This window comes from Mustelus asterias, chromosome 11 (assembly GCF_964213995.1).
Source record: "Mustelus asterias chromosome 11, sMusAst1.hap1.1, whole genome shotgun sequence".
NCBI classification, from domain to species: Eukaryota; Metazoa; Chordata; class Chondrichthyes; order Carcharhiniformes; family Triakidae; genus Mustelus; species Mustelus asterias.
Window position 1 is genome coordinate 82,015,971 of NC_135811.1, and position 12,171 is coordinate 82,028,141.

Here is a 12,171-nt window from a genome sequence, read left to right on the forward strand (position 1 = left end):
TCCCAGCTCTGCAATCCTGGGCCTCACTCCCAGCTCTGCAAACCTGGGCCTCACTCTCAGCTCCGCAATCCTTGGCCTCACCCTCAGCTTCGGAATCCTGAACCTCACTCCCAGCGTCACAATCCTGGGCATCATTGCCAAATTTAGAACCCTATTATCAAGTCAACCATCTTCTGAAAAAAGTGACATTTCTCAACTTCCAACCTCACTTTCAAGGCCGGCACGGTGGCACAGTGGTTAGCACTGCTGCCTCACAGCGCCAGGGACCTGGGTTCAGTTCCGGGCTTCGGGTGACTGTTGGAGTTTGCTTGTTCTCCCTGTGCCTGCGTGGGTTTCCTCCGGGTGCTCCAGTTTCCTCCCAGAGTCCAAAGATGTGCGGATTAGGTTGATTGGCCATGCTAAATTGCCTCATCATGTCAGGGGGATTAGCAGGGAAAATTCATGGGGTATAGGGCCTGGGTGGATCGTGGTCAGTGCAGACTCGATGGGCCGAATGGTCTCCTTCTGCACTGTAGGGATTCTATGACTTTCTCATTTGAAATGACCACCCTCCAGAACTACCCCCCAACTCCAGCATCTCAAGCCAGCTTTGCATATTGTCAGTGCCCTCAATTATATATAATATCCATTCACCTCTGAGTTTATGCATTTCCAACAAATGCGAACCCATCTTCAAATCTCAGTGACCTTAGGTTAGGTTGACTTTTGCTTCCGTTTGCACTTTCCCTGGAGCTACTTTTGTTGTGTTTAGCTTTGTTCCTATTTCATTCCCTGGAAGAATCTATTTCCTATGCATTTTCCGCTCTGTAACCTGTCTGTCTCTTTCTTTCCCTTTTTAATGTTCCTCGAATCATTGCGATTTTTGATTTTTTTTCCCCCTCAGTTGGAACAGCTGTAAGCAAAACAAGCAGGGAGCCAATAACAGGACAGTAAACCAGACTCCGTCTCCAGAGGGTGAGAAGCTGCATAATGATAGTGGAATCTCGGTCGACAATCAGAGTCTACAGGAACAACAGAAACTGCAGCAGCAACAACAACAACAACAACAACAGAACCAAGGTGGGTGCTGGGAGTTTACAAATAAATAATTATTTTACTTGCAGGATTACCCATCACAAAGATAGTGACAGAGTGTCATAGAATCATAGAATTCCTACAGTGCAGAAAGAGTCCATTCAGCCCATCGAGTCTGCACCAACTCTCTGACAGAGCATCTTCCTCAGGCCCACCCTATCCCTATAACCCCTGCTAATCCCTCTAACCTACACATCTTTGGATACTAAGGGGAAATTTAGCATGGCCAATCTACTATGCCGCATATCTTTGGACTGTGGGAGGAAACCGGAGCACCCAGAGGAAACCTACGCAAACACGGGGAGAATGTGCAGACTCCACACAGACAGTGACCCAAGCCGGGAATCGAACCCAGGTCCCTGGCACTGTGAGGCAGCAGTGCTAACCACTGTGCTACCATGCCACCCCTTTGTGTCTTTCAAATCCTTTATTTTACTTACTCATCCCAAAATTGCAGAGTGTTGGATCAGGTGGGATAAGCTGTGTGAAACTCGCCATCTTTTCTCTCCGGATTTAACAGCACTCTGTGCTGTTAGCAAGACAGAGAGCAAGGGAATTCCAGATTAAACTGCATTTATTTCAATGCAAGAGGCCTGACGGGCAAGGCAGATGAACGCAGGGCATGGATGGGTATGTGGGACTGGGATATTATATCAATTACTGAAACATGGCTAAGGGAGGGACAGGACTGGCAGCTAAATGTTCCAGGCTACAGATGCTATAGGAAAGATAGAACAGGAGGTAAGAGAGGAGGGGGAGTTGCACTTTTGATTAGGGAAAACAGGACGGCCGTACTGAGAGGGGATATATCCGAGGGTTCGGCCACTGGATTTATATGGGTAGAACTGAGAAATAAGAAGGGGGAAGTCACTTTGATAGGGTTGTACTTTAGGCCCCCAAATAGGTGGCAGGAAATTGAGGAGCAAATATGTAAGGAAATTCCAGATAGCTCCAAGAAAAATAGGGTGGTAATAGTTGGAGATTTTAACTTTCCCAACATTGACTGGGACAGCCATAGTATTAGAGGGTTGGATGGAGAGAAATTTGAGTGTATTCAGGAGGAATTTCTCATGCAGTATGTGGATGGCCCGAATAGAGAGGGGGCAAAACCTAACCTCCTCTTGGGAAATAAGGAAGGGCAGGTGACAGAAGTTAGTGAGGGATCACTTTGGGACCAGTGACCATAATTCTATTAGTTTTAAGATAGCTATGGAGAATGATAGGTCTGGCCCAAAAGTTAAAATTCTAAATTGGGGCAAGGCCAATTTTGATGGTATCAGGCAGGAACTTTCAAAAGTTAATTGGGGGAGTCTGTGGGAAGGCAAAGGGACGTCTGGTAAGTGGCAGGCTTTCAAAAGTGTGTTAACCAGGGTTCAGGGTAAGCACATTCCTCTTAGAGTGAAGGGCAAGGTTGGCAGAAGTAGGGAACCCTGGATGACTCGGGATACTGAGGCCCTGGTCAAGAAGAAGAAAGAGGCACATGACATGCATAGGCAGCTGGGATCAAGTGAATCCCTTGAAGAGTATAGGGGGTGTAGGAGTAGAGTTAAGAGAGAAATCAGGAGGGCAAAAAGGGGACATGAGATTGTTTTGGCAGATAGGAGGCAAAGGAGAGTCCAAAGAGCTTCTACAAATACATAAAGAGTAGAAGAGTAACATGGGCGAGAGTAGGGCCTCTTAAGATCAACAAGGTCATCTACGTGTGGATCCACAAGAGATGGGTGAGATCCTAAATGAATATTTCTCATCAATATTTACTGTTCAGAAAAGCATGGATGTTAGGGAACTTGGGGAAATAAATAGTGATGTCTTGAGGAGTGTACATATTACAGAGAAGGAGGTGCTGGAAGTCTTAAAGCGCATCAAGGTAGATAAATCCCCGGAACATGATGGAGTTATCCCAGGACATTGTGGGAGGCAAGGGCGGAAATTGCGGGTCACCTAGCCGAGATATTTGAATCATCGATAGTCACGGGTGAGGTGCCTGAAGATTGGAGAGTGGCAAATGTTGTGCCTTTGTTTAAAAAAGGCTGCAGGGAAAAGCTTGGGAACTACAGGCCAGTGAGCCTCACATTTGTGGTGGGTAAGTTGTTGGAAGGTATTTTGAGAGACAGGATCTATAGGCATTTAGAGATGCCAGGACTGATTACGGACAGTTAGCATGGCTTTGTGAGTAGAAAATTTGATTGAGTCTTTTGAAGGGGTAACCAAGAAGGTAGATGAGGGCAGTGCAGTTGATGTTGTCTACATGGACTTTAGCAAGGCATTTGATAAGGTACCGCATGGTAGGTTGTTGTATAAGGTTAAATCTCACGGGATCCAGGGTGAGGTATCTAAATGAATACAAAATTGGCTTCTTGACAGAAGCCAGAGGGTGGTTGTAGAGGGTTGTTTTTCAAACTGGAGGCCTGTGACCAGTGGTGTGCCTCAGGGATCAGTGCTGGGTCCACTGTTATTTGTCATTTATATTAATGATTTGGATGAGAATATAGGAGGCATGGTTAGTAAGTTTGCAGATGACACCAAGATTGGTGGCATAGTGGACAGTGAAGAAAGCAATCTCCCATTGCAGCGGGATCTTGATCAATTGGGCCAGTGGGCTGACGAATGGCAAATGGAGTTTAATTTAGATAAATGCGAGGTGATGCAATTTGGAAGATTGAACCAGGGCAGGACTTACTCAGTTAATGATAGGGTGTTGGGGAGAGTTACAGAACAAAGAGATCTAGGGGTACATGTTCATAGCTCCTTGAAAGTGGAGTCACAGGTGGACAGAGTGGTGAAGGAGGCATTCAACATGCTTGGTTTCATCGGTCAGAACATTGAATATGGGAGTTGGGACGTCTTGTTGAAGTTGTACAAGACATTGGTAAGGCCACATTTGGAATACTGTGTACAGTTCTGGTCACCCTATTATGGAACGGATATTATTAAACTAGAAAGAGTGCAGAAAAGATTTACTAGGATGCTACCGGGACTTGATGGTTTGAGTTATAAGGAGAGGCTGGACAGACTGGGACTTTTTTCTCTGGAGCGTAGGAGGCTGAGGGGTGATCTTATAGAGGTCTATAAAATAATGAGGGGCACAGATCAGCTAGTTAATATCCTTTCCCAAAGGTAGGGGAGTCTAAAACTAGAGGTCATAGGTTTAAGGTGAGAGGGGAGAGATACAAAAATGTTCAGAGGGGCAATTTTTTCACAGAGGATGGTGAGTGTCTGGAACAAGCTGCCAGAGGTAGTAGTAGAGGCAGGTACAATTTTGTCTTTTAAAATGCATTTAGACAGTTACATGGGTAAAATGGGTGTAGAGGGATATGGGCCAAATGCAGGCAATTGGGATCAGCTTAGGGGTTTAAAAAAGAGGGCGGCATGGACAAGTTGGGCCGAAGGGCCTGTTGCCATGCTGTAAACTCTATGACTCTGAGTGCTGGCGAGGGTCACAGAGCCAGCTGGAGGGTCAAGGCCTAAAAACACCGGCAACACTAAGGGCGCCCTGATCTTGAAGTTAAATTTAAGGACCTCCCCCCGCCAATGGACATCGGAACCACCCATTGCCATGTGCCCCCTGATGCACCATCAATCAAGCAAAGACTAGTTTGTATGCAAGAACAAATAGGCTTTTATTAGCAAAAGACTTGGAGCACACCCATGCCGATGAACTGGTCCAGACTGAGGCAGGGGGGTGGGGAGCAGTCGCCTTTATACCTGGACCGGGGGGGCGGAAGAGTCTCGGGTAGGGCCGGCAGGGATGTGTCCAGGCATGTCACATATACAGGTAATAAGCTAACAGTGGTTTACCACACCCCCATCCCCCCACCCCCCTTCCCCCTCCAAGGACACCCACACCCCCTGGCAGATATGGGGATCACCCTCGTCACATGCAGAAGAGGAACCCCCTCACTCACAATAGAGGAGGGTATTTCTCCCCCCACCACACGTGGCCCCTGTCATTGCCCCCTGGCAGTGCTGGGAAAACTGCTAGGATGCCAGGAGGCAGTGCCCGGGCATGTGTCTTGACCCCCGGGGGTGGGGGGAGGATGGTGCTACAGGTACCTCTGCACTCCCAGCATAGTCATCACGACTGGTTTTCATTTTGAAAATCCAGCAGTGACTCATGCTGGTGTGACCTCATGTTGCCGGGGGCAGGGGAAGCGACACTGTGGATGGACATTACGATGTCAAGCTCGGTAATTATGTGATAATGTATTAAAATGTATGGAAATCAGGTGCATGCCCTTTTCAGAACCTTATGTCACCAGCGGGGTGGAGCGGGGGGAGGTGGAAGATCTGAATTTAAGATCTCGTTGGTGCAAATCCCATGTTTGGCCACTTGCGAGTTTCAGCGGCCATTATGGAATTTGCGCCCGTAGCTAATGCAGCTGCCAGACCATGCCCACTATGTAGAATCAAAGTAACTTATCGTACAGAGGGAGGCCATTTGGTCCATCACGTCTCTGCTAGTCCTTTGAAAGAGCAGTCCCATAACTTTTTGGTTGCAACCTTGAAAGGGTTCAGGGGAGGAACAGATACGCTGATGAATTGAATTTGTGCATCACTCAGTCCAGACATGTTTAAATAGTGAAGTTTGCTGCCCATGGGCGTAAAATTCTTCTGCTTTAGAATTTTAGTTTTGATGCCAGTGTCAATACAAAACAGGATATCCTCTTTGGGCGGTATGGTGGCACAGTGGTTGGCACTGCTAACTCACAGCACCCGGGATCCGAGTTCAATTGCGATCTCGGGTCACTCTCTGTGTCCAGTTTGCATGTTCTCCCTGTGTTTGCGTGGGTTTCTTCCGGGTGCTCCGGTTTCCTCCCACAGTCCAATGTGCAGGTTAGGTTGATTGGCCATGCTGAATTGCCCCTTAGTGTCAGGGGGACTAGCAGGATAAATATGTGAGGTCACGGGGATAGGGCCTGGGTGGGATTGTGGTTGGTGCAGACTCGATGGGCTGAATGGCCTCCTTCTGCGCTGCAGGGATTTCTATTTGGAACTTATGCTGACAGATTTGACTCCCATTTTGCTGATACCAGGGAATAGACAATTGTTTTTGATTTCTTGGGGCCAATATTCTCGTTCCGCCTGCCGCAGGAGTCATAGCGGACGAGGGGCGGACCACGGAAAGGTCCGTTGACCTCGGGCAGGATTTTCCGGTTTCGGGGCGAGCGCGGCTGGAAAATCCCAGCCCTTGAAATTTCTTGTGGTCTTGTCAGAAAATTAATAAATGTCAGAGGGAAAGTATCAAGAAGCAGGTTTTGCAGCTGTAATCCAGACTTCTCCAGCAATTGGAGCCTATTATCAGTTGCGTCAATCAAGATTTCAGACACGATAGTTCACATTGTTCATTAGCACCGCAGTGTAATTAAAACAGCTTAGGGCTAGTCAAGCTTCAGTTTTTATTCAAATCAATTCATTCTACAGCTTCCTAAACTTATGCCCAGCCCAGTTAAACTGGTATGGGTGGATAAATTTAGCCTGGCAATGCTGCTTGAGCCTAATCCCTACAGAAATAAATAAAAGCGGATGTGAAATCACCTGTTAGCTTTGATGAGAAGAATAAATTTGGGAAATGCAAAGCCATTATTACTCCAAAGACGTGTGGGTTAGGTTGACTGGCCATGCTAAATTGCTCTTTAGTGTCCCGGGATGCGTGGGTTAGAGGGATTAGCGGGGTAAATATGTGGGGTTATAGGGATAGGGCCTAGATGGGATTGTTGCTGGTGCAGACTCGATGGGCCGAATGGCCTCCTTCTGCAGTGCACGGTTTCTATGGTTTCGATAAAACAATTCATGCCGGGGAGAATTTGGCGCTCGGACAAATCTCCATTCGCTGCAACGGGACCATTGAATCCCAACCGCGGGCGAGGCCGGAACATTTTGGCCACTGTGAGGAAAATGATTGTTCCTGGGCTGCGGTCGTAATGAAGGCGCCACTGCCAAGGAGGGCAGCTGATGAAGGATGTATAATGTAGTGGTGAAGTTTTACCTTCCAGTCTGTCCTCCTGAGGTTAAAGAGTGATTATTATTTTTAAAAGCTCTACTATTTTGGCTGGAAATTAGACATTGGATTGTCGAAAAGCAGCATATTGAGCATTGAAAATATGATCAAGTGGCACAGTGGTTAGCACTGCTGCCTCACAGCGCCAGGGACCCAGGTTCGATTGCCGGCTCGGTTCACTGTCTGTGTGGAGTCTGCACGTTCTCCCCGTGTCTGTGTGGGTTTTCTCCGGGTGCTCCGGTTTCCTCCTACAGTCCAAAGACGTGCTGGTTAGATGCATTGGCCATACTAAATTCTCCCTCAGTGTATCCGAACAGGCACCGGAGTGTGGCAACTAGGGGATTTTCATAGTAACTTCATTACAGTGTTAATGTAAGACTACTTGTGACTAATAAACTTTACTTTAAATTATACTTAGATCAGCATTTCTATTTCAACACCTGAATCTAATCCCGGGGAAATGAATTCACTAATGAATTTAATAAATTGACATTCCATATCTGCATCTTTTATCTTTCTGGATTGGGTGTCCAATTACTTTAGTATCTGAACAGGCAGGTTCCATGGCTACAAGGGTTCAAAGAGTTCATCAGAAGGTGACCAATCAGTCCTCTGTTTCGGAATAGAATCTGAATGATCAGACATTGCAATACTAAGCACAATGCTCATGGTGCAAGTTGGAAGTGAAAATACATTCCTAGAATAACTTTCTCTATGGCAGCTGTCAAGGTCATTGTTGGGAACTACTCCCTCCTGGTCAATCAATTCATTGTGTTACTTTAGTTGACTCTAAGTTGCAAATAAAAGACAGGTGCTCCTGTTGATTTATAAATCCTTCAACTCAGACTAAGTGGGCCTGTGGTTTGCCTTTCCTGTTTGTAGGTAACCAGCGCTGGTTTTACCACCGGTTGCACCCCGAGTATTGACTCATGCAGCTGTTAATCTTCACTGCCGACTAGTTGCTGAGATCCTCTTTCTCCATTCAGTGCTACTGGTAGATTTCCACAATGAGGGCTGTTGAAGATGACAGGAGAATTTATGAGGGGAAGTAGATGCCTGTTGATTCTGTGATGTCAATAGTGGTAACAGTCCAATCTGAAATCAATTTTGTGCCCATTAAGATGGCAGATTTAATAGCATTTGGTGCCTCTCTGTGGTTGGCTTGTCCTTGGTCGCTGCCCAGTTGAATTCTCATTTAAACCAGACACAGATTTTTCCACAAAAAAAGAATGATCCAAGTAACTGGGGCTCCCCTTTTGTTCACTCGCTCAATGAATAAGCTCAATGCATGCGTAGGTGGTTGGAGAGGTGCTGACATTAAAACAAAACCCTTCAGACGGAGTAGAGAAATGCAATTTAAATGCAGACAGCCTCCTGTTTAATTATGTTTTAATGGAGAATTTTCTTTTAGAGTGTTTTGTTACAAATGGAACCTATCTGAATTGCATTGCCTCCTTATTGACTTAATCAGGTTGCTGCGCAAGCACCGAGAATTATATTGTAACTGCACATGCTCAGTCTGTTCTTTTTAAATACAGCGCTGCTCCCGACTCCCTCGCTGCTCCCGACTCCCTCGCTGCTCCCGACTCCCTCGCTGCCCCTCGCCACCCACTCGCTGCCCCTCGCCACCCACTCGCTGCCCCTCGCCACCCACTGGCTGCCCCTCGCCACCCACTGGCTGCCCCTCGCCACCCACTGGCTGCCCCTCGCCACCCACTGGCTGCCCCTCGCCACCCACTGGCTGCCCCTCGCCACCCACTGGCTGCCCCTCGCCACCCACTGGCTGCCCCTCGCCACCCACTGGCTGCCCCTCCCACCACCCACTCGCTGCCCCTCCCGCCACCCACTCGCTGCCCCTCGCCACTCACTCGCTGCCCCTCGCCACTCACTCGCTGCCCCTCGCCACTCACTCGCTGCTCCTCCTGCCACCCACTGGCTGCCCCTCGCCACCCACTGGCTGCCACTCGCCGCCCCTCCCGCCACCCACTCGCCGCCCCTCCCGCCACCCACCCGCCGCCCAGTGTTGCCACTGCACCCCAGACGGGGTGATGACCCTGCTGGAAGGCTGGGTCCTGAAGCGGGGGTTGGGCTGTCTTGCCTCTGCCCCACACCATCCAGCACCCTGGTGAGGTCTCCCTCCGACAAACGCGGCGCTGCTTCTTGCCTGCCATCTCCTACAGCTGTAGTGGAACAAGTGCTGGGGAGCCATTTATATGGATCCTCCCAATCCCTGCAGCTGTTAAGTCATTACTCAGTGGGCAGATCAGAGGGAACATGCCGCAGGAACGGCGTGAAACTTGTGGGAATAGAAATGAATGCTAATGAACCGTAAGATTCAGTCTGAAAACGCACTGACACCGCTGGTACAAAACACTCCGTTTTTCGCACTGGAATTAACAGTTTCGCCCTGTGTGTGAATAGCATCTCCATTGTTCGGCAGAGTGAAGGAAGCCTGACCATCTGTCCCTGTGCTTATGTTGCTATTTTCTTTCCTTCCACACCCACTCACAATCCTTCAACCTTTCAATACTCTGGGTGTGATCAAGTATATCATCCTCTGGAGATCTGGCTGCCTAATGAATGTTTGTGCAGCTGGCGAGGTGTGTGCCCTGTGAAGGATTCTTTTCAATGGGTAAGCAATAAAAAAGAATCCAAGCTCAATTATTCAAGTCCCTTTCTTGTAATTCTGAGTGGCCGAGCCACCAATGCACAAACTATCAAATTTTCACATTTCAGGAAAGACGCAGTCTTCAGACAGTTACGATCAGTGAGGGAAGAAAGATTTCCAAGCCAGTTCTAAGGAAGCAGTACCACGTGATGCCTGCAAATATAGGCTAGGAAAACTAAGAGCATTGGTCAGAACATTGAATACAGGAGTTGGAACATCTTGTTGAAGTTGTACAAGACATTGGTAAAGCCACTTGGAATACTGTGTACAGTTCTGGTCACCCTATTATAGAAAGGATATTATTAAACTAGAAAGAGTGCAGAAGAGATTTACTAGGATATTACTGGGACTTGATGGTTTGAGTTATAAGCAGAGGCTGGATAGACTGGGACTTTTTTCTCTGGAGCGTAGAAGGCTGAGCGGTGATCTTATAGAGATCTATAAAATATGAGAGGCATAGATCAGCTAGATAGTCAATATCTTTTCCCAGAGGTAGGGGAGTCTAAAACTAGAGGGCATAGGTTTAAGGTGAGAGGGGAGAGATACAAAAGTGTCCAGAGGGGCAATTTTTTCACACAGAGGGTGGTGAGTGTCTGGAACAAGCTGCCAGAGGTAGTAGTGGAGGAGAGTACAATTTTGTCTTTTAAAAAGCAGTTAGACAGTTACATGGGTAAGATGGGTATAGAGGGATATGGGCCAAATGCGGGTAATTGGGACTAGCTTAGGGGTTTTAAAAAAGAGGGCGGCATGGACAAGTTGGGCCGAAAGGCCTGTTTCCATGTTGTAAACCTCTATGACTCTATGGCTCTAGCAAGGAAACATGAAACACAGCAGAGTATGCGCCATCAATGAGAAGATTGCAAGAATAATTATTCCCCATAAAGATCTTTTCATTAAAATGATTTTGTCGTACTAAGGTTGTTCCATAATGGTTCTAATCCAGTATCCACTATAGTTCAGTATTCCTTAAGCCTTACACCTCCCATTGAAACTTATAAAGTTTTAACAAGATTAAACAGGGCAGATTCAGAGGCCGGGAGTTTCCGGCTGCACTCACCCCAAATCCGGAAAACCCCACCCGAGGTGAAGGACCTTTGCATAGTCCATGTCCCACCCGCTACAATTCCCATGGTGGGCGGGAAGGGAAAATTCCGCCCAGAAAGAATGTTCTTGTTGGTGGGTAAGTCCAGAACTAGGGGTCAGAGCTTGAGGATAAAGGGATAACCTTTTAGGACTGAGGTGAGGAGGAATTTCTTCACCCAGAGAATGGTGAATGTGTGGAATTCACTACCACAGAATGTAGTCGAGGCCAAAACTTTGCGTGATTTCAAGAAGAAGTTAGATATAACTCCTGGGGCTAAATGTATCAAGGGATATGGGGAGAAGGTGGGATCAGGTTATTGATGATCAGCCATGATCAAAATGAATGGCAGAGCAGGCTCAAAGGGCCGAATGGCCTACTCCTGCTTCTATTTTCTATGTTTCTACATGGTTTGGTACTTGGATATGGTGAAGAAAGTAAAATTTGACTCTTGGACTGTTTGACACATATAACTTTCAAAGTTGCTGTTTTGGCCCTGTGTCTCATGAGAGGATCTCTAGCATTAACAATTAGCACTTCCTTCTTGGAAAATCTTGATTGCGTAAATTGCCTCAGCATTAACTCACCGAGGATGATGAGCCTATCTCAAATTGCAGATAGTAAAGGCATGCATTATGGTCATCTGAACCAATATCTCTGACAATGCACAAGCCCACCCAAACGTCTCAGGCCTCTGAGACACTGACTGGGCTGAAGAAATGTAGTGGGGTCATAAAATGCGGCGAGCCGTTCAAAATCCATTGACTTTGTTGGGACTGGAAAATCCCGCCGGGTAAAGTTCTGCTCTAAATTTGATCATGCAGTGGTTGTTGGAAAGTATATGATGTAGGATTTGTAGTTGCTAAGACTGCCTGGCATATTTATCCTGGAAGTAAGTGACATGGTTTGAACCCAGCTTACCAGGTGAAAGTTATCTCTCGGTGTCAGTGCTGGCTGTAGAAGGTCCTACATGAAAGATGATCGAGATGTTTCAACCAAATCCTCAAGGGGCATGCAAGCCCCACACAAAACTGTCCTCCAATTTAATACTAATTGGCTATCTTGCTCAGAAAAGCTTCAAGGATAGCTACCTTGATGAATGAAAAACGTCATTCTGGAGACTACTGAATTCAACTCTAAGATTGCTTGCAGAATGGTGAGTGCTTTACTCTGCAGTTGGCTGTATTAGATCTGATCTGCAGGTACCTAATTCTGACAATGGGTTCCAGAAATAGGGAAGTGTTTCATTTCCCCCACATTAATATCAGTCACTTAGACCACTCACAGAAAATCCAGGAACAATGGTAAAAATGATTAGGTTGAGTGATTAGGTTAGAGCGGCACAGTGGT

At 47.0% G+C, this 12,171-nt stretch overlaps 1 protein-coding gene across 1 annotated transcript in view; it reads left to right on the top strand.

Moving 5' to 3' along the window:
• LOC144500957 (tumor necrosis factor receptor superfamily member 16-like) overlaps window positions 1–12,171 on the top strand; it is a 168,479-nt gene that overhangs the window by 139,109 nt on the left and 17,199 nt on the right. The window contains exon 5 of the mRNA XM_078224454.1: window positions 884–1,059. Coding sequence (XP_078080580.1) covers window positions 884–1,059 — 176 coding nt within the window. The remainder of the gene's footprint in view (window positions 1–883; window positions 1,060–12,171) is intronic.